Below are 27,693 nucleotides of genomic sequence, written 5' to 3' on the forward strand. Positions count from 1 at the left end.
TGGCTAGATGGCTAATGCGTGGTCCAGAATAATACCAACAACATTGGTTTGATTTTCGTTTTGGCTATAGTAGACCTAGGCCCTATTTCCTTTCCCTGAGCCTGAGTCTGGAAGGCAGTAGCAAGTCAACATTGACAAAAACTACCAAGAATATGGCTCAGGCTAAAGCATCAGCAGACAATGAGAGAAGGACCTACTTTTGGGCAAAGCACACATGGAATAGAACAGGAGTAGGTCATTCAGCTCCTCAACCTGTTCTATCATTATTTAGATCATGTTTGATCTGTATACCAATTCCATCTACCTGCCCTGATTCTGCAACCCTAATACACTTGCCAACCAAAAATCTATCTAGCTCAATTTTGATATGTTCAGTTGATCTAGCCTCAATGGCTCATTGAGGGTGAGACTATCGGATTTTCACTAACCTTTGTGTGAAGAAGTACTTCCTGACATCACCCCAAATGGCCCAGCTCAATTCTTAAACAATCCTTGTTTTAGAGTCATAGAGGTCTGCAGTACAGAAAAAGACCCTTCGGCCCATTGAGTCTGCACCAGTCAACCAAGTTCCTAACTATTCTAATCCCATTTTCCAGCACTAGGCCCATAGTCTTGCATGCCATGGCATCGCAAGTTCACATCTAAATACTTCTTAAATGTTATGAGGGTTTCTGCCTCTACCACCCTTTCAGGCAGTGAGTTCCAGATTCCCACCACCCTCTGGGTGAAAAAATTCTTCCTCACATCCCCTCTAAACCTCCTGCCCCTGACCTCAAATCTATGCCCCCTGGTTATTGATTCCTCCACCAAGGGGAAAAGTTCCTTCCTTTCTACCCTATCTATGCTCCTCATAATTTTATACACCTTAATCATGTCCCCCCTCAATCTCCTCTGCTCCAGGGATAATAACCTAAGTCTATCCAATCTCTCCTCATAACTAAACATCCTGGTAAATCTTCTCTGCACGCTCTCTTGTGTAATCATATCCTTCCTATAATGCGGATTCCAGAACTCCATGCAATACTCTAGCTGTGGCCTAACCAGCGTTTTATACAGTTCTAGCATAACCTCCCTGCTCTTATATTCTATGTCTTGGCTAATAAAGGCAAGTATCCCATATGCCTTCTTAACCGCCTTATCTACCTGTCCCGCAATCTTAAGGGAACGGTGGACATACACACTAAGGTCCCTTTGATCCTTGGTACTTCCCAGGGTCCTACCATTCATTGTGTATTCCCATGCCTTATTTATCCTGCCCAACTGCATTACCTCACACTTATCCAGATCAAATTCCATTTGCCACTGATCAGCCCATCTCTATCCTCCTGTAATCTAAGGCTATCCTCCTCACTATTTACCACCCCTCCAATTTTCATGTCATCTGCGAACTTACTGATCAACCCTCCTACATTCAAATCTAAATCGTTTATATATACCACAAACAGCAAGGGATCCAACACTGATCCCTGTGGAACCCCACTGGACACAGGCATCCAGTCACAAAAACACCCCTCGACTATCACCCTCTGCTTCCTGCCACTCAGCCAATTCTGGACCCAATTTGCCAAATTGTCTTCGATCCCATGGGCTCTTACCTTCTTTATCAGTCTCCTGTGTGGGACCTTATCAAAAGCTTTGCTGAAGTCCAAGTAGACTACGTCAAATGCATTGCCCTCATCTACGCACCTGGCCACCTCTGAAAAATTCAGTCAAATTGGTCAGACATGACCTCCCCTTAACAAAACCATGCTGACTGATCTTGACTAATCCCTGCCTCTCCAAGTGTAGATTAATTCTGTCCCTTAGAATTGCTTCCAATAGTTTCCTCACTACTGAGGTTAGACTGACTATCCTGTAGTTCCCTGGTTTATATCCCTTTCTCCCTTCTTGAATAACAGTACCACATTGGCTGTCCTCCAGTCCTCTGGCATCTCTCCTGTGGCCAGAAAGGTATTGAAAATAATTGCCAGCACCCCTGCTATCTCCTCCCTTGCCTCACTCAACAGCCTGGGATACATTTCATCCGGGCCTGGAGATTTATCTACTTTTAAGCCTGCCAGACCACTTAGAACCCCCTCCCTTTCTATGCTAATTTCTTTAATTATATCACAGACCTTCTGCCTGATTTCCACACCCCGTCATTCCTCTCGCACACAAATTACCACTATGGTCCTTAATGGGCCCTACTCTTTCCCTAGTTACCCTCTTACTCCTAATGTACTTGTAAAATAACTTTGGATTTTTCTTTATTTTACCTGCCAATGTTTTTTTCATGCTCCCCTTTTGGTCCCCTAATTTCCTTTCTAAGTTCCCTCCTACACATTCTATACTCCTCTAGGGCTTCTGCTGTTTCGAGCGCTCAGTATCTGCCATGAGCCTCCCTATTTCCCTTTATCCAATCCTGTATAATCCTTGATTTGCAGGGGTCCCTGGATTTGTTGGTCCCACCCTTTGCCTCTACTTGGATATGTTGGCCCTATACTCTCCCTATTTCCTTCTTGAATGAGTCCCACTGCTTTGACGCAGATTTACCTGAAAGTAGCTGCTCCCAGTCTACTCTGGCCAAATCATATCTGATCTTATTAAAATCGGCCTACCCCCAATTTGGAACTCTGATTTCTGGCCCATCCTTGTCCTTTTCCATAACAAGCTTGAATCTAATGGAGTTATGATCACTATCTGCAAAATGCTTTCCCACTGATACCTCTACCGCCTTGCCTGGCGTCATTCCCTAAAATTAAGTCAAGAACCGCCCCCCCTCTTGTAGGGCCTTTTACATACTGGCTTGAAAGCCTCTCCTGGGTGCATTTTAAGAATTCTGCTCCCTCTAAACGTATCACACTATGACTAACCTAGTTAATGTTGAGGAAGTTGAAATCCCCCACTATTACTACCCTATTATTATTATACTTCTCTGAAATTTGCCTACATATCTGCTCTTTCTCTCTGACTGTTTGGGGCCTATAGTACACTCCCAGCAATGTGATTGCTCCTTTTTTTGTTTTTCAGTTCTACCCATATGGCTTCATTTGAGGAGCCTTCTAAGATGTCATCCCTCCTTACTGCTGTAATTGATTCCTTGATCAATATTGTGATATCCCCTCCTCTTTTACCTCCTTCCCTGTCTCACCTGAAGACCCTATGCCCTGGAATATTGAGCTGCTAATCCTGTCCCTCTCTCAACCATGTCTCTGTGACAGCAATGACATCATACTTCCTTGTGTCAATTTGTGCCCTCAATCATCTGTCTTATTCACCAGAGTCCTTGCTTTAAAATAAATACCATCCAACCTTGCCAAGCTCCCTTGTGCCTTATCTGGCCTATAATTTCTATGCCTTCCAGACTCACTTGCTCTCTCTTCTAATTTTGGCTGTGCATCTCTCCCTGCTGAACCTCCTCTCAGGATCCCATCCCCCTCCCAAGTTAGTTTAACCCCTCTCCAATAGCACTAGCAAACCTCCCCGCAAGGATATTGGTCCCGTTCCGGTTCAGGTGCAACCTGTCCGCCTTGTACAGGTCCCACCGCCCCCAGAAATGGTCCCAATGTCCCAGAAACCTAAAGCCCTCCCTCCTGCACATATCTCCAGCCATGCATTCATCTGGCCTAACCTTCTATTTCTACACTCACTAGCACGTGGCACCGGAAGTAATCCAGAGATTACCACCTTTGTGGTCCTGTTTTTTAATCTGTTTCCTAGCTCCCTAAATTCTGCTTGCAGGATCTCATCCCTCTTTCTACCTATGTCGTTGGTACCAATATGTACCACAATCTCTGTCTGTTTGCCCTCCTCCTTTGGAATGCCCTGCAGCCGTTCAGTGACACCCTTGACCCTGGCACCAGAAAGGCAACATACCATCCTGGGTCATGTCTACGGCCACAGAAACGCCTGTCTGTTCCCCTTGTTATCGAGTCTCCTACCATTATTGCTCTGCCCCTCTTTATCCTCCTCCCTTGTGCAGCTGAGCCACTCACAGTACCATGAGCGTGGCTGCACTCCCCAGAGGAACCGTCACTCTCACCGTTTTCCAACACAGAAAAACGGTTCTTGAGCAAGATGCACCCTGGAGATTTCCTGACTACCTGCTTGACACCTTTCTTCTGACTGATGGTCGCCCATTTCCTCTCTGTCTGCACTTCCGTAAGCTGTGGGGTGATCACGTCTCAAAATGTGCTATCCACAAAACTCTCAGCCTTGCAGATGCCCCTCAGTGCCTCCAGCTGCCGCTCAAGCTCCAAAGCCTGGAGCTCAGGTAGATGCAGCTGGTGGCTGGTCGGTCAGACTGCAAGGAGCTTCTAGGACTTCCCACATGTTGCAGGTGGTGCATAACACGGGACTGAGCTCCCCTGCCATGCCTCTAGTTGAAAGAAAAGCCCTTACTTTAAGTGAAATACAGTAAAAAAAAAAAGTTACATTATCTATGTACTTTAAATAAAAACTAGAACCCTTACCTTTCCTTCGCTTAATCTATTTTAAACTGGAGAAAAAAACTGGAACAGAACACTTACCCACTACTCACCAATCAGCTCTCACCTTTGTGCTGACGTCAATTTTTGAAGCTTCCCCGCACTTGCGCTGGTTCTGATCTCTCTGCCACGCTCTCGCACTGTCTTATGATGTCACTCTTTCCACGCACGAGAAAATAATTTCTCTACCTTAAATTAGTGTTATTAAAATATATTGTTGTCACTTGTTCTGTGTTTTTAGCAATATAATAATTCAAAATGTACAGTTTTACCATGCCCATATTAATTTTCTCTCCCAGAGGTAAGCAAATGCTGCAAGGCCGGCTCCATGTCAAGTGTTAAATATGGACTAGGAACCAAAACTGAACTGTCATCTTTTCAGATTTGAGGAAAAATAATTTAGATTGATTTGAAATCAGGTGCCTTTTGGAATAAAATGGTAGTGGGTATGACGGTTGGTATGGCTGATTTTTCTCAGCCATTATGGTTAGCAAAAATTATAACTCATTTGGTTTGACTGCTGATCTTCCTAATGTGATAAGGATATACCATCTAAGACGCAGCCAGTTAACCGGGCTCTATATCGTGGGTAGTATTACCCTGAGAAATTGGTTGGCTTTATTCAAAGTTGCACGCTGAATGCGTGCCCAAGCTGCAAACCAGTTGACTTCAATCTTGATTACAAATGAAACAGTTTTGCAGCAATTTCAACTAGATTGAGCATGGTATGCATTTCTGGGCCATATGAATGTTGATCCCTCATGAGCTAGCTCTGAAGCTGCTGGGTTCAAGTCCCACTACAGACTTGACCTAATCTAGGCAGGCGCTCTAGTTGGGTATTGAAGTGCTGCATTGACATAAGTGCAGTTATTCAGTTGGGACATTAAACTGGGGTTTTGTCTGTCTGATCATGCGAATGCTGGAGATTGCGGGGCACTATTTGAAGAAAATTGGAAGGATTTCCCAGTGTCCTGGCCAATCTTCCATCCTCAACCATAGTCACCAAAAATGGTTTATTTAATCATCTCATTTGCTGTTTGTGAGACTTTGCCAGATTAAGTTTATAGAACCTTGTTAAATTGGGCACAGTGTCTTCCAGTATTTCATGACATCACTTCAAAGTAATCCATTGGTTTTAAAGCTCAGACAGTTTCAGCAAGTGTAAAATACTTCTAAAGGGTTTTAAAACACTTCTTCTCACCTGCTCTTTCCTATTTTAGTTGTGATCCAGAGTATGAGACCGTGACTCTTTTATTTCGATTTTTTCAATTGGAAACCAGGGCCTAGCTTTGTGCCTTATATTTCAAAACAATGAACCATGTATACTTGTTCTAACTTTTTGTGAATTATGCAATGAATTTCTATTTCCCCAGGTGTGTAATGCTGTGCGGGACTGCTGGGCCTCTCTCTACTCATTCCAAGCAGTGCAATATCGCAGCCAAAGGGGGCAACCGGTGCCATCAAGCGTGGGTGTGGTGATCCAGCAAATGGTATCAGCCCAGGCAGCAGGTAAAGTTTGCCAATTCAATTCAAAATAAAATAAGTTTCACATTTCCTTTCCACAAGAACTAAGTTGTTTTATATTGTATTTCACCTTCAGCAAATGCTAGTAAGAGTAAAAAAAAACTTGCGTCGGGATTTTTCGATGAGTGGGTGGGCGCGGGCCTGACCCGCTTGAGCGTAAAATGACGCACGATGACGTTGGGCGAGCGTCCCAACTTCATTGCGCACCCGCCGACTCTTGCGCACGCCCGCCAACACTTAACAAGCCTATTAAGGCCATGAAAGTCACAATGGAATGCAACTTTTTGCTGCGCGACCAACCTTACGGTTGGGGGGGGTGGGTGACGAATTGTCCAGGCGGCCTTTTGGGATTTTTATGAAACCTCATCCGTGGGCGTGATGAGGTTTCCAACAGGAATTAAAAATAAAAATTTTGAAATAGCATTTGTAACGCGTCCCTGCTCATGTGACATGAGGGGACATATTTTTAACATTTGCAAAATCTTTGTGTGCGCTCTTAAAAAATCTTCAGCTCCCTGAGGCAGCTCTGTGCAAACTTTTGCGCTCGCCCTCCTTCTGGGGGCACCCTGGTGACGCTAAGCGTTAATTGGCCGGCCAGCCAGCGCGTACTCGATGTCGGGGCCCAGTCGCAGTCAGCTTAGCGACCACTCCCGGTCCCAGCCGCCTGATGAGGTGGTAATCCTGCCCTTGCTTTTATTCAGCGCCTTTTATGACCTCAATGCATTTCCAAACTACTTTACAGCCGCAGAAGTACTTTTGAAATAAAATGCAATTTCACTAGGAATAGCAAACTGGAAACTCTCGCACTGTTTTTCAATGATGCAAACAAAGCTACCAGTGAAAACCTTGCCCCATTGAGTATTCCATGTATTAACTGTAGAAATTAACAAGTTTGCTTTACCTGCAGGGGATATTAAATTTGAATTTGTCTCGTGTTTTATTCCTCTTGGAATGCAGAGTTATAGAGCTTTAAAATTGGAGAGGGAAGAATCTATGTGAAGCATAACGGAGGAAAACACGAGCAAGATTTGGGTCTAATATTGTATCCATTAACAATGTTACAGGTGTGTTGTTTACATGTGATCCTGTCACAGGACACTCGGGCAGAATGATTATCAATGCAAACTATGGACTGGGAAAGGTGAGATTCTATAACTTCGCTCCTGAAATGTGAATGTGACTATCATTATATGCTGTCCTGTCTCAGTTGTGTTTCATCATCATTAGCTAGTTTTCCACAAACATGCTTAGGCACAACTATATATAAGTACACACATACACACTCATCCCCAGGCAGTTTTGCACAAACATACATGCACTAATCGTGTATAATCTTACACACCTGCCCAGACACCATCATTTACACATATGGCCTGAATTTTTCAGGCGATCAATGGGCTTGGGGTTAGTGGGCGGGGCCAGTGGCGGAGCTGATCACCGCCCGCGATTGGCTCCTTGCCGTCATTTTACGCAGGCGGGCCAATTAAGGCACGGAGCTGCCTCGGTGATTGAATCGCTATTGTCAATAATTAACATCCGAATCCGCAGGGAGTATAAAGTCAGCGTTCTGCCTGCAATTCAGCGAACAGGAGTGGGATATTTTCACATAGCCATCCCTGTGTCTGTATCCCCAACCCCCTCCCAACACCCCAGTCTTTCCTGATTACAACTCCTGATTGCCCTCCTATACTATTTTTATTCTTCTGCATGCTATCTTTTTTTTCCCCAAAAATTTGTATAGTTATCTCATTTTGACCTCCTGTTTTTACTGCAATTCCCTGCAACCCCACCCCCCTTGCACTTCCTTCCTAGTTTAGTTCACTCTCCTTTTCCAAACTGCCAAGTTTTTTTAGTCCCTTTCCATTCAGGTGTAGCCTTGCATGGCTCCCATTGTTCCCAGAATGAGATGCAATATCCCATAAAATAGAAACTGTCTTCCTGATGTCACTTCTTTGATCACTTGTTGAGCACTGTAATCCTTCCCGATTCAACCACGTGGCTGGGGGAGCAAGCTGGATTTAACCAACCTTGGAGTCCAACTGCTAAAACTGCTCCCTGTTCTCCAAAACTCCGTCTGCAGAAGTTTTCCTTTTCTTTTCTCTTGGATCATTGACTCAAAAAATGAACCATGACCTCTGGCTGCTCCCTCCTGTCACTTGTTTCCAGTAATTCTGAAACGCTCTTCAGTCTTGCATCTGGAAAGCAACAAATCATGTATGAACTTCAGTCTAGACTGGGGAAAGAATGTACACAGCCCTCTTTACGCTTTTCCTGTTATTGCTACATTCCACCTGAATTGCTAAACCATCAGCTAGGCCACATTTTTAGTACCTGGGGAAAGTAGCACAGTAGTAATGTTACTGGAGGATAATCCAGGGGTCAGGACTAATGCTCTGGAGGCATGAGCTCAAATCCCACCATATCCGCTGGAGGAATTAAAATTCAATTAATCTTCAAATCTGGAGTAAAAGCTACTTTCCTTAAAAATGATCACCAAATGACTTGTTTGTTGTAAAAACCCATCTGGCCTGCCCTTCAGGGAAGGTAATCTGTTGTCTTTACCCAGTCTGGCCTACATGTATTTCTAGACCCACACCGATGTGATTGACTCTCAGTCACCGTTCGAAATGCCCTAGCAAGCCATTCAGTTGTATGTTGTTCACCACCACCTACTCGAGGGCAATTAAGCATGTGCACTAAATGCTGGCCTTGCCAGCAATGCTCACATCCCCAGGGTGAATTAAACAAAAAGCTTAATTGTACAATTGTAATCCATTTAATGAACTTGGAAAAAGCCCTAGGGCTAGAAATTTGTGTCGGGCAGTGGCGTAAAACTGACCATATATCTGCTGCCTATTTTACATAGACTTGAGATTTAGTTTTATTGCAGTGAAGGGAATTAAATGTCAGCTGCTTTCCTTTCCTACAAAGCCAATGCTTCAACTTGGAGAAGATAATTTATTCTGTTCATTCCTACTCTAGTCTGTGCCTTCACGTTCTTCTGACCTCTTCGACAGTTACCATTTCATCCTTTAACCACTGTCTTTTCCAAATTGGAAATCTGCTCGCTGAACTCTGGATCTAGAAATCCCTGCTTAATGTGTCAGATTATCCCCATCTCAAGCTTTCAGGCCTTGAACTCAGGTATTCCCTGTTAGAGACATTTTCCACAGATTTGTTTGTCCAAATTAATGCCGCAATTCAAAGCTCTCACACTCCAGGAAGCACACATCAATGTTATCTGTTTGTATATTCCCTTCCTGCCCTTTTAAGCTTACTATAAATTTAAATTGAATTTATATTCCTGTCTCCTTCAATACTCAAGTTGTTCCTTCCCCCTCTGCTCCAAATGCTCACTCTAATCAAATTCTCATTTTGGAAGCTCTATTTGACTCTGATCCCAACTCATTCCAGCAAGGATTGCCAATCCATCTAAATTGTCCTGAAGTCGCCCAGATTAATCTCCTGGATACTGCTGCAGACAATACAAAAGAAAAATCATCAGGACATTAATTTTGTTTCTTTGAATGTTTCTGTTTATTAGCTCCAAAAATTTACGCAGAATTACATAGTATATACAGCACAGAAATAGGCCATTTGGCCCAACCAGTCCTTGCTGGTGTTTATGCTCTACCTGAGCCTCCTCCCATCTTCATCCAAATCTACCGTCATAACCATCTATTCCCTTCTCCCTTAAATGCTTGTCTAGCTGACACATAAATGCTTCAGACCACTTGCTGTGGTAGCGAGTTCCACATTCTCACACGCTTTGGGTAAAGGAGTTTTTTTCTGAATCCCCTTTGGACTTCTTGGTAACTATCTTTATATTGATGGCCCCTAGTTATACTCTTTTCCACAAGAGGAAATATTCCCTTTGCATCCACTCTATCAAAACCTACCATTTTAAAGGCCTCTGTTAGGTCACCCCTCAACCTTTTTTCAAGAGAAAAGAGACCCGGCCTGTCAATCCTTCCCTGATATGTATACCCACTCAGTTCTGGTATCATTCTTGTAAATATTTGCTTCACCTTCTCCAGTGCCTCCATACTCTTTTTATAATATGCAAATCAGAACTGCAGGCAGTACTTTAAATGTGGTCTAATTAAGATTTGAGACAGGTTCAGCATTACTTCCCTAATTTTCAAATTTATCCCTCTAGAAATAAAGCCTAGAGCTTGGTTTGATTTTTGTTTTAATGGCCTTACTAACCTCTGGTGCAACTTTAGTGATTTTCTACTCCAATACCCCTTAGTTCCTCCACTCCACCTAGACTTGCACCTTCCAATTCCCATTCATCGTATCAACATGTACTACCTCACATTTATCTGTGTTGAACTTTATTTGCTAATTACTTGCCTATTCTGCAAGTTTATTCATGTTCTCCTGTAATTTGTTGCAGTCCTCCTCAGCATAAATGATCTCCTCCAACTTGGTGCCACCTGCAAATTTGGAAGTTGTGTTTTTGATTCCAGAGTCCAAATCATTCATCTACGTTGTGAACAGCAGTGATCCCAGTACATATCCTTGTGGAACATCACTTCCGCCACTCTGAGTTACTTTACCCTTCGCTCCCAGTTCACTCTTTACTTCACCTTTTACTCCCACTCTCTGCTTTCTATCTAACAATCCATTCTGCCACTTGCCCCCGACTCCACAATTTCTGACTTTATTCATTACTCTATTGTAGGGCACCTTCTCAAAGCAACAACAACTTAAATTTTGAAATGCCTTTAATGTAATAAAACAGCCCAAGGTGTTTCACAGGAACATTATGAAGCAAAATTTGATGCTGACCCACATAAGGCATTTGTCAATGAGGTATGCTTTAACAAGCATCCTAGGAGAAAAGAGAGGCAGAGAGGTTTAGGGAGGAAGTTCCAAAGCTTTGGGCCCAGGCAGCTGAAGGCACAGTCATCAGTGGTGAAGCAATTAAAATCAAGGATGCTCAAGAGGCCAGAATCAGAAGTATGTCTTCCCAATGTTTTATTCAACGATATCGCTGCTCAGCCAGTACTAGATGTCAGACATGCAATCTGAAAATTTAGATACAGTGGAGGGGTCAAGAGAGGTAGTGGTGGGATAGTGCAGGATATCATCAGCATATATTTGGAAACTAATACTGACACTGAGGTGGGTAGCTCCAATTGGAAAATGTCCTGATTTTCCAGACCCACCTCAGTAATAAAGTGCTCCGAGACACAATTTTCATCCAGGGGCATGGGAGCGGGATAGAGTTGGGCCCACTGACCCTGGAAGTATAGTACAGGCTACCACAGGGTGGATGATTGCCGAGGCGGGCTGGTTGGGTGGCTTGCCTCAGTTCTCTGGGACCTCACCCCAGTTGTTTTAGAAACAATTAAGCCCTCTAACCCTCATGCTCCACACCCCCCATGGTCCTTGATAGCCCTCATGCCACTTCATGCCAACTCATGAACTCTACCCACTCCAAATGACTGCTTGTACCCTCCATGTCACCTCCATGCCAACATGCTACATGCCCACTCCCCATGGTCCCTCACACAGTCTATGCCACCTCATGCCTGCCATCCAACACCATGGCTCCTCATATCCTCCATGCCAACTCATGCCCCTCATAACCCCCATGCCATCTTCATAGCCATTCATCCAGTATCCACCAGGGGCTGATTTCAAGGGTGATGTGAAGATGAAAAAAAACTTTCAACAATCTATCTTTTTGGATGATGTCACTTGAGTGGCAGCATGTAGATGAGAAATAAAAGTGCACCAATAATTGATGCCTGTGGCACATCAGAGATTATGGTGTGGGAGCAGGAAGAGAAGCTTTGGAAGTAATTCTCTGCCTGTGATTAGATAGATAAGAATGGAAACATCAGCCAGCTAGAAACCATGAAGAGGTGTTGAAGGAGGATAGATGGTCAAACACAGACATGTACAAACGCAAACACACGTACTCTGAAACAAACATACATACACACACATATACAACAGGTCTCATTTGCACACACTTGATAGTGAAAAACTCCCATTCATGAAATCCATTCAGAGCTTTTAAACCTCCTCTCATAGTTAATCTCTTATAAAAACAAACTTCTATTCAGACCCCACTTCAAATCAACTAATCATTTAATGGCTTTCTTAATCTATCAATCAAACTGTGAATTCAGAACCACTTGCTGAGATAATTACAGATTTTGAACCTCAGCTAAACATTCAGAAGGCCATAGTAATAGCTTTGGGGAAATGCCAGCAATGAGCTCTTAACAAAGCTTCACAACTAGATGTTTTTTTTTTTCTAACCTATCAATCAGAGCAGTCCAGCTGAAGGTTTTTATTAATTCTCAGAGGCAGCTTTTTAATGTTTAAAGAGCAGGGCATTTTATTAAAAAAACTTCAAATCTTGATGCTCAACAGGCCTTATCCACCCTTCAAAGACATTTGTGTGTACTCCCATCAATTTGTGACTCCCATACCATGGGTTAAGGCACTTGCAACAGCCGAAATTGGGTCTGTTTGAATTCAGCACTACAGTTCAAATGACCCTACTGAGTTCAGGTTTCCCTCCTGTGTGAATCACACCACGCTCCCTTTCCCCTACTAGCAACAATTGGATCTGTCAGAAATAGGAACAGGACTTCCACACCAAGGTCCTCCCTGCCATTCCGCGAAAATCTGGCCCTATCTTTTCGGAAGATATCACTTGAGTGGCAGCATGTAGATGAGAAATAAAAGTGCACCAATAATTGATGCCTGAGGCACACCAGAGATTATGGTGTGGGAGCAGGAAGAGAAGCTTTGGAAGTAATTCTCTGCCTGTGATTAGATAGACAAGAATGGAAACATCAGCCAGCTAGAAACCATGAAGAGGTGTTGAAGGAGGATAGATGGTCAAACACAGACATGTACAAACGCAAACACACATACTCTGAAACAAACATACATATACACACACACATTCTCTGAAACATACACTCACAAATGCAAAATCAAGATAATCATATTCTGGAAATCTGAAGTAAAAACAAAAAATAATGCTAGAAACATGATCAGCGGGTCAAGCAGCATCTGTCGAGAGAGAGAGTTAATGTTTTAGGTATAGACCCTTTATCAGAACCTAGAAATAATGGCATGTCTATAGTGTTGCCACTTGTCTGACTCAAATATCCACAGTAACAGATGTCAGTTGATTTGTAACTTGTTTATCCTGCCTGGTTCTAAATCAAGTCCTCATAGCTATGAGAGAATTCTTAATGTGGGTTCTTAAATACCCTAGTTTGAAACTCCCCACCCTCAAAACTATCTCGCAAATATGTGAGAATTGAAAAGCTTTGTCAATGGCATTTATCAGTCAAGGAGTTATTAAAATATTAAATAGGTATAATTCAGCATCATGATTGTTATACTGCAAGGGAGCAGAAAACCATCAGGAAGGAGTGAGAGTAGAACAGGATGAATCACAGGGAAACTTGAAGGGCATAGGCATTAAAACAGGCTTTGTGCACCTTAGGAGGTTATAACTGAAAATACATACAAAGCACATAGTCAGAAGGATGTTGCTAATTGAGAACTCCAGATGATTGAAAATAAAAGTGGGATAGGATAAATGGGATAACATCAGGAAAAGGAACGAAGTTAAAATAGATTTCTGAGGAGAGGAGCAAGGTAGACCAAAGGTTGATGGGGCATTGAAATGAATAGTGGAATACTGATGAATCCATAACATAGTGAAATGAAACAATAACTATAAGTGAATCAGAGCAGAGCAGTAAAGGAATGGAAAACATTGGGACTAACAAACAATTCAGTAGTTCATTAAGGAAGCCAGTGAGGGAAGTTCTTGGTAAAAGAGGAAAAAGAAGACAAGGTGAAGAACTGGCACAGCTCCCTTGGAAGATGGAAGCAATCATTTGGAGTCAATTATAAAAGTAAACGTGAAGATAGAAATGGGGGGATCAAGAAGCATTTTTTCACACAAAGGATGATGGAAATCTGGAATTCTCCCCCCAAAAGGCTGTGGATGATGGGTCATTGGAAATTTTCAAGACTGAAATTGATAGATTTGCATTAGGTACAGCTATCATGGTGAATAATTGGAGTTCAGGTGCAGATCAGCTATGGTGCACTAGAATGATGGAACAGCTTTGAGGAGCTGAATGACCTACTTCTGTTTTACGTGAGTTGCGCAAAAAGGGGAATGAGGTTATAAGATTGCTATTGAGTGCTTTGGTAAAATGACTGGAAAGCACTGCTTACAGTTAAGAAAGTAATTTATTGATGCACTAATGTGTTAGGGTGGTGTAGCGGTATTGTTACTAGACTAGTCATCCAGTTACCTGGTCTGGTCAACCTAAGTGTGATTCCACACCAATAGTAATGTGACTGACTCTGAACTGCCCTACCAAATGGCCTAGCAAACCACTCAGCTCAAGGGCAATTAGGGATGGGCAACAAATGCTGGTCTTGCCAGTGATGCCCACATCCCATGAAAGAATAAAGAAAAAAAAAACAGGTACTCCAATTTAGCTACCATCTTTGCAGGAACCTATTACAAAAATAAAGTATTAAGAATAATAAAAATGAATTGTCTTGAATTATTGAGAGGGAAGTTAAATCTCCTATCTATTCAGTTTAATGTTTAAACTGTATAGGTAACGTTTATTGCATTGCACTGGAAAATAACTGAGGTTATTTGAGGTGATTGTGGTAGTGGCCATGTTTGTCTGACCAGCTTCTAAGGTAGGGTCCAAGACACAGCACGAGATTATGCAGGGGAAGATTATAAATGTTTACTGTCTTAAAGTGATAGACTGGCTCTTTAAGAAAGGCAATGTCACATCTGTTGAACTAAAAACCTTTGTGGATTGCAAGAAAGACCTTCACGGGGAGATTTTCACTTTATTCTCCTTATTTTGTTTCAGTCTGTGGTGAGTGGTCATTCAGAGCCTGACACCATCACCCTCTCTTGCAGCCTGAAAGGGAAATGTCAGATTATCAAGAAGGAAGTTGGAGCAAAGAAGCAGTATTGCCTACAAAATGGTGGGTAGTGGAAATAGGCTGGCTCTTATTGAATTTCAGAAACTTGGGAGGAAATGTTAACCCTCAAAAACAGACTGTCTTGGGTTGGGTGAAATGTTTTAAATGTTAAAACTTTCAAACCTGAACCCAATGAGTCTCGACCCTGGCCATTTCTGTTTTAATGGAAGCAGAATGGGGACCTTGTGGCCAATCTACTCGCACGAAGCAGATCAGACATTGAAGCTTTTTAAGGAGTCTGTGTGCCTTTTAACAAGGTTTGTATGTTTCACTGCTGCCGTTAGGGTTTCCAGAACCTTGGAATTCCGACAGGTAAAAGCAAGTAGGAAAGATCGGATCCATAAAGTAAGTGCTGCTTGTGGGCCAGGAGGAGCAGGAGTGTTTTCTCCAGGCCCAACAACTTACATTGTGAAGGTCCCCTTCTTCACCAAAATGATCTTCCCCCAGTGACTACACACCCGCAATAACCCAGTATCAGGCCAGACTCCCTCGCCTCTTGCAATCACCCTAGCTTCCCGCCATGATCACCCGAACTCCCCTGTAGTCACACAGAAGCTGTCGCCCTCAAATTCACTAGGGTAATTGTCCTGTCCCAATAAATTTGGGTCCATGATTCTGAATGGGGTTTGAATGGGAAAATCTCTAATGATGACTCTCTTACTTTAGTGGTTGAGGCTAAAATTAGTGTCAATTAAATTTTAAGAACAAAATTTAACAGAATGTGTTTTTAAAATTGCAGATGAAGGTGAAATTATATTTGAAGATACTTTAACTTCAGAAGCTGCAAAATGTTGCATCACTGAGGACATCATTCTGAGATTAGGACATGTGGCATTTCAGGTTTTCATTATTTCATTCATAACATTTAGAACTTGTTAGTTTTCGAATTTGACTTATCAATAAGCGATAACAAATAACCAGTAAAAATACTCTCTCTCTTTCTCTCTGGGGAGAGTTTTCTTTCCGTCGGGTAGGCTAGTCAGGAGTGGGCACGGAGCCCCTTGCTGCCCACGGTTGACTTTGTGCCGCCATTTTGCGTGTACGGGCCTATTAAGGCCCGCCAAGCGTGATACACGGCCGGTAGCGCTCCGCTACCTGTGCGGGCGGGGGTGAGGAGGGAGAGTCAGGGCCTGTGCTCTTTCACGCAGGCACGCGAAAGAGCGCAGAAATCTCCCTGAGGCAGCTCCAGTTAACCTAAGTTAAGTTTTAAACTTGGAAAAAATAAAAATAATAAAGTTATTGAGACATGTCCCCTCATGTGACAGCGTCACATGAGCTGGGAAAATGTTTATGAATTTTCATAATTTATACTTAATTAATGAAACCTTCATGAAACCTCGGGACACACGCCCGACATTGCCACGCGTCATTTTACGTGTCAGCATGTGGGGCCTGTCCCCGCACTCTGAACAGAAGATTCTGTTCATTTATATTGTTTGTGTTTGGGAAGGAATTTAGCAATAATTGACATGAAAGTAAGCAGATGTCAAAGTTTCATCATCAGCTGTTGACGTTATTTTACCTCGTAAAATGTCCCCAGGCTCTTCATGAGAGCAATTATCTGCGGGGAGGTGGTAGCATAATAGTATTATCACTGGACTAGTACTCCAGATACCCAGGGTGCTCTGGGGATCCGAGTTTAAATTCTACCATGGCAGGTAGTGAAATTCGAATTCAGTAAAAAATCTGGAATTAAAAGTCTAATGATGACCATGAAACCATTGTCGATTGTCTAAAAAACCCACTTGGTTCACTACTGTCCTTTAGCGAAGGAAATCTGCTGTCCCTTAGTGGTGACAGCAATGTAGTTGACTCTTAGATGCCCTCTGAAATGGCCTAGCAAGCCACTCAGTCCTCAAGGGCAGTGAGGTATGGTCAATAAATGTTGGCCCAGCCAAAAAAGAGCAAAAATTTACACTGAATCACATCAGATATTAAAACAGATACCCAAGAGCTTTGTAAAAGAGGTTTAAAACTGTTGCCTAAAAGAGATAAAGATAAAAAGAGGAGGTAGGTTTAAAGGGGAAATTCCAGAACTTATGGTCTGGTCACCAACAGTAGAGCAATGTAAACTGGTCAAGAATGGAAGGAGCCCAGAAATCTCGAAGGGCTGGAGGAAATGATAGAGCTAGGGAGGGGCAAGGCCATAGAGTAATTCCAAAACAGGAATGAGAATTTTAAAATTGAGCTGTTGCTGGACGAGGAGCTACTGAAGGTCAGTGAGCACAGAGATAATAGGATATAGATGTGGTCCAAATTAGGATAAGGGCAGCAGAGTTTTGGATGTGCTCAAGTTTTACAGAGGGTGCAAGGTGGAGACTCGCCAAGAATGTGTTGAAGTTGAGTCAAGCAAGCGTAGAGGCAACAAAGTGATTAGTGTGGGGAATAATGCATAAATTCATCAATATTTTCTATGTTTCTTTACACCAGGTGGAAAATGCTTATGGAAATGCAAGAGATATTGAGTGGGCAGTAAAGGACACAAAGATTTATTTACTACAGGTAAAATTATTGTAAAATAATTATTGTAGAGTGAACAATTGCAGAAAGCGCTCCATCTCTTGTTCAAACTGACAGGGTTCAATCTTTTGTGCTCTGTGCAGAGCCTCATGCACAAGGGGCACAGATCAGGCATTTGACTAGAAGCCTATGATTTTCCATTGGTCCCCTGCACGTGTTTTGCAACTTGACACTGAGCGGCTTCTTTTTCTGTCACATAATTGAAACAATACAAGTCTGCAACTCCCTGTGTGGGCAGTGGGGGAGGGATTCCCTAAGCAGGCCTGTGCCCTCTTTCGCGCATGCGCGTAGAAGTGCGCACAGATCTCCATGAGGCAAAGTGCTGCCTCGGAGATTGTTTGAACTTTTAAAAATTTATTAAAGGTACGGAAAGATTTTCCTGACATATCCCCTCATATGACGCTGGCACATGAGCTGGGACATTTCCATTACTTTTACTTAAAAATTTTCCAAACGTTTTAAATTCCTCATGAAACCTCATCCCTCCCGTAGCTGAGGTTTCATGCTTTTTCGGAAGGTCGCATGGGCTCTTCGCCTGCCTGCCAACATTTAGGTTGGGTGGGCACGTCCATTAATCATTTTAATTACTTTTTTAATGGCCTTAATAGGCCGTTGACAGGTCGGTGGGCGCGCAGCCGAGCCGGGCCCCGCCCCCACTCGCCGACCAGAAAATGCTGCCCATAATGTTTGTTGACATAGGTCAAGTGGTTTCAAGTGTTTTTTGAAACTTTTTGATACTTCAACGGGCTTGGATAATTGATACTCTTATTAGTTTGTCCAGAATTTTTTTTCAAGCACAGGGGAAACTTATTTACATTTTTTCAAAGTTTTTTTTAAAACACATCCCACTTTCACTGTGGTGTTCATCGATACCAGAAAGTGTACAGTGGGTCAATCGTCATGAAGTGCCAGAGCTTGGCATTGGAGACATTGAGGTGGATGGAAGGACAGAGGTTGGCATGGGGGCATGAGAGGCCATGGGGGGCGGGTGGGGGTGTAACTTGGCATTGGGGGAATGAGAAGTATCTTTTGAACTTACCTTTTAAAAGGTCCCCTCACGCACACCAGGATTCACGACTTCACTAAGGGGCTGTGAAACATGACTTTATCAAAACTGACTCCATGAAAATTATGAAGGAGTAGGAGATGCCTTTCTCTCCAATGGAACCAGCTAGGCTGGGAGTCCCAGATTCGGGCTTCTGAAAGGAAGCAGCCTGTAAAGGCACTCCTGAAAATAAGACAGCCTGGGAATGGGATTGGGAATCCCGGAACCGGGACCTGCTGGCCTTTTTTAAAAGATTCTCAAGTCAACCCACTCACTGAAAATCCAGAGTCCTTAGTGTCATCAGCAAATTTAGCAACCATACTTTCGGTCCCGTCACCCAAATCATTGATATAGATTGTAACTAGTTGAGGCCCCAGCACTGATCCCTGTAGCATTCCAGTCATTACATCTTGCCAAACTGAAAATAATCCATTTATGCCTACCCTCTGTTTCCTAGCTAACCAATCCTCTAACTATGCTAATATGTTCACCCAACACCATGGGCTGAATTTTCTGTTTGGGGGGGGTGGGGGGGAGGCAGCAGAGTGGGAGTGGGCTCGGGCAGGCGCAGACCTGAGCGCCACCTGAGATGTCACCATGGCTGAGGGTGCCTCTTTTCTTCTGCATGTGTATGGTTTCCAAAATTGTAATGAATACTTTGTTGGACATTCAGCTGTATTAACAAGGCCCTTAGTGACTGTTCCTAACCTGGCAGATTTTGCACTTAGGTGTTGAGTGTTGAGCCTGCAGCCAAGGCTTGTCCTGGTGGTCCACCTGTGGTGTGCCAGCTGAAGGTTCATTGGATTAAAGCCTCCCGGGTGTCCCTGCCTCCCTGGAGTATGTCCGGGTCAGCATTTACCCACTCAGCATTTCCCTGTGCATGCTCATCACCGGACTCGCTGCTGGACACGTGTGCAGCCACAGCCACTGCGTCGACATCTTCATTGTCCACTGCGTCCCCCCCTTTCCAGCACAAGATTGTGCAGAGTGCAGCATGCAACCATTATCACCGAGACACTCAGGTGGGTACTGGAGTGCGCCCCCTGAGCGGTGCAAGCATCAGAAGCGCATCTTGAGAAGACCAATGGTTCTCTCCACCACAGCCCTTGTGGTGCTGCAGCTCCTATTGTACCGCTGCCCAGCTTCTGTTATTGGATGGCAGAGAGGCGCCATGAGCCACCTTCTGAGGGGATAGCCCTTGTCACCCAGCAGCCATCCATCCAGCCGGGCTGGAGCACTGAAGAGCCCCGGCACCTGGGAGTGTCTGAGGATGTAGGTGTTGTGGGAGCTGCCTGGGTACCTTGCACAGATTTGTAGAATCTGCATCCTGTGATCACACACTATCTGCACGTTCATGGAGTGGGAGCCCTTCCTGTTGATGAAGGCACTGGGCTCACCTGCTGGCGCCTTGATGGCCACATGTGTGCAGTCTATTGCACCCTGGACGCGGGGGAAGCCAGCAATGGCCGCAAAGCCTCTGGCTCGCTGTGTCTGGCTTGCTTGGTCCCAACGGTAGTGGATGAAGGTCAATGCACGCCTGAACAGAGCATCTGTAACCTGCTTGACCCAAGTGTGGACAGCTGATTGGGAGACACCGCAAAGATCTCCCACCGACCACTAAAAGGAGCCAGTGGCACAGAAGTTGAGGGCAGCTGTGACCTTTAGGGCCACTGGCATTGTGTGTCCACCCGCACAGTTAGCGGAGATCTCAGGCCCAATCGTCTGACAGATATAGTTGACTGTCTCCCTTGAGAGACGGAGCCTCCTTCGGCACTGCACCTCAGACATATTGAGGTAGCTGCTTTGTAGCCTGTATACGGTGGCAGCTGGATAGTGGTATCTTCTGCTGCTCCTTCTGCCTTGGACTACCTCTTGGTCCTGCGCCCCTTGTGCCTGTGCCTGTCCTCCCAAAGGTGGCTCCCCTGGAGGCTGAATGTGCGCTGCTGGCCTCCTCCTCCTTCTATCTCTCCCTTCCTCCTCGGAGGAGCTGCCTCCAGTGGACAGATCAGCTCCCATTCCCAGGCTAAGGGAAGGCTTCCTGAAACCTGCAGGCCCAGAAAAGATTCCTCACTGCAGAGAGCTGACGTGAAGGTTGTGAGTCCAGACCAAGCAGCTGGTGTGCGTTTTGAAGTACTGCAGATCACACAGGCAAGTTTCAAAACTTTCATAAATAAATACTTGACTGTGCACAGTCATGACCCCAGTGAGCCCTCTTATCCCGCCCATGAATGAGGTTAATACAAATGTGTCCTACTCCTGTGCACCGACCCAAAGATTGCACAGGTGGTGAAAAATCGCCTTCAATTAGCGCCTCAAGGGCCTTAAGTGGCTTGTTAATTAATGGCGGGCACGCATCAGACATCATTGCGCGCCCGCCCAGCAAAATATCACAATTGCGCGTGGTGACGTTGGGATGCTCGCCCGGCATCACCGCAGGTCATTTTACGTGTGGAGGTGCGGGGCCTGTCCCCCGCATGCCAAGGGGAAAATTCTGCCCCATGAGCTTTTAATTTGTGTATTGACCTTTGACTCACCGTCATTGAGCTACTTCTGAGTAACTCAATGTTGGTATAGAAATAGAACAGATTAGGAGATTATATTCTTGAGCAAGTGTGACACCAGACGCCAAGAGTATAAGGAGAAGCTGTAGACCAACTAACCTTAAGTCTGGCTATCCTGTTTGGCAGGAAGTTAATACCAAATATTGCCTTATCTGATCCTTGCCAAGGTGAAACTATTTTATGTTAGGCGTTCAACACTGGTTACCATGGACAGAATTAAGTGTAGGGGTTTCAGAAATTCCGCGTGTTCCCAATTGTCCCCATTTCAAATTTCACAGGGCAATAGTGGTGCTGTAGGATTTACACAATATGTGACAAACAGAGCTGGTTTGATTCCCGGTCAGGGCTGTTGGAATTGATTATGGCCAAAACAACAGGAATGGCAGTTCAATTAGCAGCAGTGCCCAATGGGTTACAGAACGGAATGGATATCCAGCCTGGACTCCCACTCATGGGGTAGAATCTTCTGGTTGGTGAACGGGGACGGGCCCTGCTCACCGACACACTTGTGATGTCGGGCGTGCATTCCAATGCCACCGCGCGTCATTCCGATCTTCCGTTCGGCGGGCACGCACCGGAGTCGGCTGTGCACCCGCCGAACTGTCAGAGGCCTGTTAAGGCCATTAATAAACTAATTAAGCTATTTAACAGGGCTGCCCGTCCAACCTTAAGGTTGGCGGGCAGGCAAAGAGCCCAGGCGGCCTTTGCATTTTTCATGAAACATCATCCACGGGCAGCAAGAGGTTTCATGAAGGTTTTATTAATTAAGTAAAAATTTTTTATTAAAATTCATAAACATGCTCCAGCTCATATGACACTGTCACAGGGAGGTACATGTCTGAATAATTTTATTTTCTCTTTTTTTCCCCCAACTTTTCAACATGTACTTAATCTCCCTGAGGCAGCTCCGTGCCTCAGGGAGATTTCTGCGCTCTTTTACGCTGGCCGAACCTTAATTGGCCCGCCCACATAAAATGGTGGCACGCAGCCGATCTCGGGGTGGTGATCGGCTCCGTGCTCGCTCCCAACCGGCATGCCCAACAGGGAGAAGATTCTCCCCATGATCACTATCCAGTGAATTTTGCTGCAAGTTCAGATTCGTGGATGTGAGGATGCAATGGGTTGAATTTTAACTAATCGAAACTGGTGGCTTTGGGCCAGGGCTGGGGGTGAAGGAGGGCATGGGTAGGTTTGAAGTTTCAGAAATCAGTTTCCCAACCCAACCTGCCTTCAATCCACAATTCCCACATCGATAACATCATCCAACTCCAACTTTGCTTCCGCTTATTTGCTGCTGAAACCTTCATTCCTGTCTTTGTTACCCTAGATCTGAGTGTTCCAATGCACTCCTGGCTAGCCTCCCACATTCTACCCTCCATAAACCTGAGGTCATCCAAAACTCTGCTGCCTGTGTCCTAACTCGCATCAAGTCCTTTTCACCCATTACCCTGTGCTCACTGTAGATCTACACTGATCTATAGTGACTCCTGGCTAAGCAACATCTCAATTTTCAAATTCTCATCCTTGTTTTCAAGACCTTCCAAATGGCCTACCCACTCCTTATCTGTATAATCTCCTTCAGCCCCACAGCCTTCTGAGAAATCTACGTTTATCTAATCCTGGCCTCTTGAGCATCCCCAATTTTAATCACCCTTTGTTGGCTATGCTTTCAGTTGCCTCAGCCCAGGTTCTCCCTCCCAAAACTTCTCTGCCTCTCTACCTGGCTTTCCTCAGTAACATCAACCTCTTTGACCAAGCTTTTGGTCATCTTCCCTAATACCTCCTTACATGGCTTGGTGTCACATTTTGCTTTATGATGTATCTATGAATCTCCTTTGGAGGTTGGATTATATTAAAAGTGCTATTAAAATACAGCTTGCTTTTGTTGCTGTGCTACTGCACAGGATTTGGGGGAAAGAAAGTTATTTTTGACATTGTCGCAGTGGTTTTAGCAACAAGATGTGGTCTCAACTTTGTAGGGAAGATGTCACGTTCTAACCTAGATACCAGTCCAACACAACAAATCTGCGTATTAATATACCAGAATACAGATGACAAAACTTGTACATTTTAAAACAATGGGTTTACCTATGTGTAGGCCAGAGTAGCTGCTGGGGGTTGAGTGTGCCATACTGCTGCAAACAGCACAGTCATCATGTTACACAACTTAGTTCTCAAAAATGCAATTGTTATTTGGCCAAGCAATTTTGTTGTGTTATTCAGCAATGCACCGTTGTTTTATATACTGGGTTTTTACTTCTATTTTTTACTTTAAGGCATCCATCTGTTTCAGGAGATAGTGCATCTAGGGTGTATCCTACTTCTGTGTTGAACATTGTTGGGGCTGTAGAGGCAGATTAGTGTATGGCAATCCCTTCAGCAGCTGGTACAGCTGTTAGCATTAGTCCAACGTTGACTGATGTTATTTCCTTCTGTTCTCTCTTCCACCATCTGGTTATCTTTTTTTACCTCTGCTTTTTCCACACCCTTCCTGACAGCTTGTCTCCAGTGTAGGATTTCTAGTTTTAACATTTCTAACTTTGTTGTAAACAATATGTGAGCTTCAACAAGTGAGTGCAAAACTATCCTAGAACTCCAATTTTTTAAACAGTGTGTAAACTTCATGGGGATTTCCACTCTGGTTGCCAAATACTGGCTTTGTGGTATTATGTGGCTTGGTTCTGCAAGTGTTTAAGGGGAACATATTTACATGGTTTCTCTAGCCATAGAACAAATAATGGAAAGATTGCATCATGTTGCAGAACAATAATAAATTACGATATAAGAGATTTTATATTACTCATTGTTTATTCTTGAAATCTGGGTGTTGCCACTGTGGCCCTGGGCTAGTGGGGGGAGGGGGGGTGGGTGCGGTGGCGTTGGGCTGCCACTAAAATTGGCAACCCACTCGATGGAGGAGGTCAGGCAATTAAAATAATTAAGCCTTCAATTAAGGGCCATTTTCTGAATGGTGCATGTTTCCCAAAATTGCATTCCCCCACCCCGCTCCTCCTTGAGGACCCTCATTGCTTAGAGCCTTGTTTCTTTATTCTTGTTCTCCCTCTGGATCTTTTAGTGTGCACCTCCATTTTAAGGAACCCTCTAGGTCTCCCTCTCCCTCAAAAGTACTCACCTCTCTCAGAGAGGCTGCCAGGCGGCCATCCCTTCAGGCCCTCCCATTGGCCCTCCTGTGTCCCTGTTCTGCCCATCGTCCGTAATTGGATGGTGAACATGGAGGCGGTCAATTGGTAAGCTGACTCCTGTAAATTTGTACTGGCGGCATATAACCAAGGAAAATAAGCTTGGGACTTGCAGGTGGTCCTGATGTTGGATTCCCGATGTCTGCAGAAAAATTCCACCCATGCTCATTGGATTACTAGTCCATTGACAGAACCACTACACTATCATATTCAATATACTGCATGAGTGAAACTTGTACAATTTATCAACATCTCTGAAACACAAGGGCCCACATCTGCCAGTCTCGGGATGGTCATGTCCTGGAAATACCTGTCAGAAGTCCCAGTGCAAAGACTCTGCCAATGTTGCCTGGGAAGTTTCAAATTCCAATGGGCTGAAAGCTCCAAGAAGGTCTCTACCTTTGAGTTAGAGTTGGAGACATCAGAGAGTTCTGACTTACTTACCTGGATAGTTACCAGGGACTGTTAGACAGGAAAAAAAAAACATATCTAACTCCTGGATAACTATACAACTAACCACCACACCCCACCCCCCACCAATCTTGCTCCCCACTGCCTCCCCTATTTCCCCCTCCTGACCCTCCAACTATCCCCGACCCTCCAAATACCCTGATCCTTGACTCCTGTCTGAGCCCCCTGACCTTCTGAACCTCACCCAACCCTCCGACTCTCCTATAACCTATGGGTTATAAAATGTATAACAAAAACAGAATTACCTGGAAAAACTCAGCAGGTCTGGCAGCATCAGCGGAGAAGCAAAGAGTTGACGTTTCGAGTCCTCATGACCCTTCGACCGAACTCGAGTTCGGTCGAAGGGTCATGAGGACTCGAAACGTCAACTCTTTTCTACTCCGCCGATGCTGCCAGACCTGCTGAGTTTTTCCAGGTAATTCTGTTTTTGTTTTGGATTTCCAGCATCCGCAGTTTTTTTTGTTTTTTTTATAAAATATATAGTCTGTTCATCCACTACAGTTTGAGTAGAGTTACATTATACATAGGCTGATATGACAGGAAAATTTAGTTCAAATAGCCAATTCTTTTAAGCAATGTATTTGTAGTTATGATCTTTAATCTTTCAGGCCAGACCAATAACAACATTTTACAATGAGTCCGAGTTTGAGCTGATGCACGAGTTTGACTCTGCCTTGTCCACAGACTACGAATGGCTGACAACCTCAAACCTTGGGTATATAAATTATTTCCTGTTTTCCTCTAGTGAAGCTGTCAATATGTTTATGCAGTCCAATTGTGAATTACTTTACTGAATAAGTCCTAGAGGAAAGATAATTATTCCAGGATTTGCACAGTAGATACCATGAAGTACACAAATTTTTAAACTATTCGGCCTTTCCTTGAATTGTCTTTCAAGCCACGTTACAGGTTTTCTTTGCTGAAATGTATACAAGCAATGGCACTGGTACACAGAGGCCCATTAAACTTGAACATACCTGAACTAGACTGAATTTATTTCTCCAGATTGTAGGAGGGAAGGAGTGCACTGATGCAAGCCCTGAGGTCTGTCAGGTTCTAGGCCTCTGCTTGGAGTCAAAAACTGCAGTCAGATGGCTTCTAGCCCTGATAGTCCTTCCTGCTGCCCCATAAAAACTGGAAATGTACCCTTTTGGAGATATGAAGAGGCTGCTAACAATCCCCTTCCACACCTTCTGATCTGAAGGGCAAGTGCTAACACATATCCGGCCTCACCCGGCCTTCTCTTCTTGGGTGTCAACGCTAGGACAATGGTCTGGGAAGGAATCTTGACATCACTTCTGTGCCATTGACATTAAAATGTAAGTATGTTCCCCTGTTTCAGGGGGGAACTTCCCATTAACAATGTGGACTGCCTCATGAAATGTGTGATAAGTGCAAAGTGGCAAGAAACCTGACAGAAACGCAGAACTGACCAACCTGAATTGCTAACTCTGCTTCACTCACCACAGACCCTGCTTGACATGCTGAGAATTTCCATAATTTTCTGTTTTTATATGGTGGCTTGTACAAATCTGGAAGTCTTTCTGTGCGTGAGCTGCAGCCCCTGTGCTCATACCTGTGAGATATGTTCCCTATGTTTAAGCTGTCTCCAGTTGTTCCATGTTATTATGCTGTCTTATACAGGAAAACATCTCTTCTATTGTCAAACTCAATAGCTCTAGTGAAGCCATTGTAGACTGTTGCTTTGAAAGCAACATATTGAGTTCTATATTGGATGTTGCAGTGAAATGATGCCTGGAGCTGTTACACCTTTAACATCAAGCACCTTTGTGAGAGCCGTTGAATATGCATTACAGGTGAGTTAGAGTGAGATGGTTGCATTTGGTGAGGGATTTCATTGTTATATTATTACACTCCCACCACTGTGCTCTGGAAGGTATTTGTACTCTCTCTGGAACTAAACCATCACCTTTATAAACAGCATTATCATGAGGAGTGGGTGGGCCTTTATTTAATATGACAGTCAGTGCCCTGAAATCAGCCCACATTGTAGCATTTTAAGAATCCCCTCTAGAATCTTCTGAAGTCATAACTTTGGAGATTAGTTTTGATCTCATTCCAGTCTTCAGAGTTGTTGAATTTCTTAATTGGCAGGGGTATGCCTCTGGATGACCCTCTTCTGTCTTAGAGGGCTCTGTGGTTCAGAAAATATCTTTGTTTTTCTTTGTGCCTTCTCCAGCAGTAGCCCTCTTAGTATTTCTCATGTGACTTCTCTCTCTAACACAATTAACCAGATCATCTTCTCCCATGTGCAGGACCACAAAAGATGAATCTGTGCAGAAACAATGGACAACAAAGTTGTTTTCTGATTAAGCACAGAATCCCAAACCTAGAATTTTGGAATAACTTATTACTTTTCCATTCTTTCTTGCAAGTAGTGGTGAATGGCTGACTTAAAGGAGGATAGTGATGCAGATATTTTTAAGTTTGAGGGAAATCAGAGCAAAAATCTTAACACTTTGGGATCAAACCATCAAACCATCTGGGTTTCCAGAAAGAACTTGAGCTTTTTTGAGTAAGCTGGTGAACCGCTGTTGTTCAGTTACTTTTAATAAAATTGACTGGCTTCATTGGCCACTGTTGAACAAGCCGCAAACTGATGAGCTACGTGCTAATAAAAAATAAAAACAGAATTACCTGGAAAAACTCAGCAGGTCTGGCAGCATCGGCGGAGAAGAAAAGAGTTGACGTTTCGAGTCCTCATGACCCTTCGACAGAACTAGGTGAATCCCAGGGAGGGTTGAAATATAAGCTGGTTTAAGGTGGTGGTGCGGGCGGCAGGGTGGGGGGAGGTTGGGTGGGGGGAGAGAAGTGGAGGGGGGTGGTGTGGTTGTAGGCAAAAGCAGCGATAGAAGCAGATCATCAAAAGATGT

The 27,693-nt window shown here is 44.0% G+C and overlaps 1 protein-coding gene across 4 annotated transcripts in view; it reads left to right on the forward strand.

Moving 5' to 3' along the window:
- LOC121279790 (putative phosphoenolpyruvate synthase) overlaps positions 1-27,693 on the forward strand; it is a 181,143-nt gene that overhangs the window by 94,480 nt on the left and 58,970 nt on the right. For all 4 annotated transcript variants that reach the window (XR_005943498.1, XR_005943497.1, XM_041191144.1 and 1 more), the window contains exons 15-21: positions 5,840-5,975; positions 7,055-7,131; positions 14,888-15,005; positions 15,742-15,842; positions 17,433-17,504; positions 25,408-25,514; positions 26,544-26,616. Coding sequence is in view for 2 of the 4 variants with exons in the window: in XM_041191144.1 (XP_041047078.1) it covers positions 5,840-5,975; positions 7,055-7,131; positions 14,888-15,005; positions 15,742-15,842; positions 17,433-17,504; positions 25,408-25,514; positions 26,544-26,616 (684 nt within the window). In the remaining 2 variants the exon portion in view is untranslated. The remainder of the gene's footprint in view (positions 1-5,839; positions 5,976-7,054; positions 7,132-14,887; positions 15,006-15,741; positions 15,843-17,432; positions 17,505-25,407; positions 25,515-26,543; positions 26,617-27,693) is intronic.

The sequence above is a fragment of the Carcharodon carcharias genome, chromosome 7 (assembly GCF_017639515.1).
Source record: "Carcharodon carcharias isolate sCarCar2 chromosome 7, sCarCar2.pri, whole genome shotgun sequence".
NCBI lineage: Eukaryota > Metazoa > Chordata > Chondrichthyes > Lamniformes > Lamnidae > Carcharodon > Carcharodon carcharias.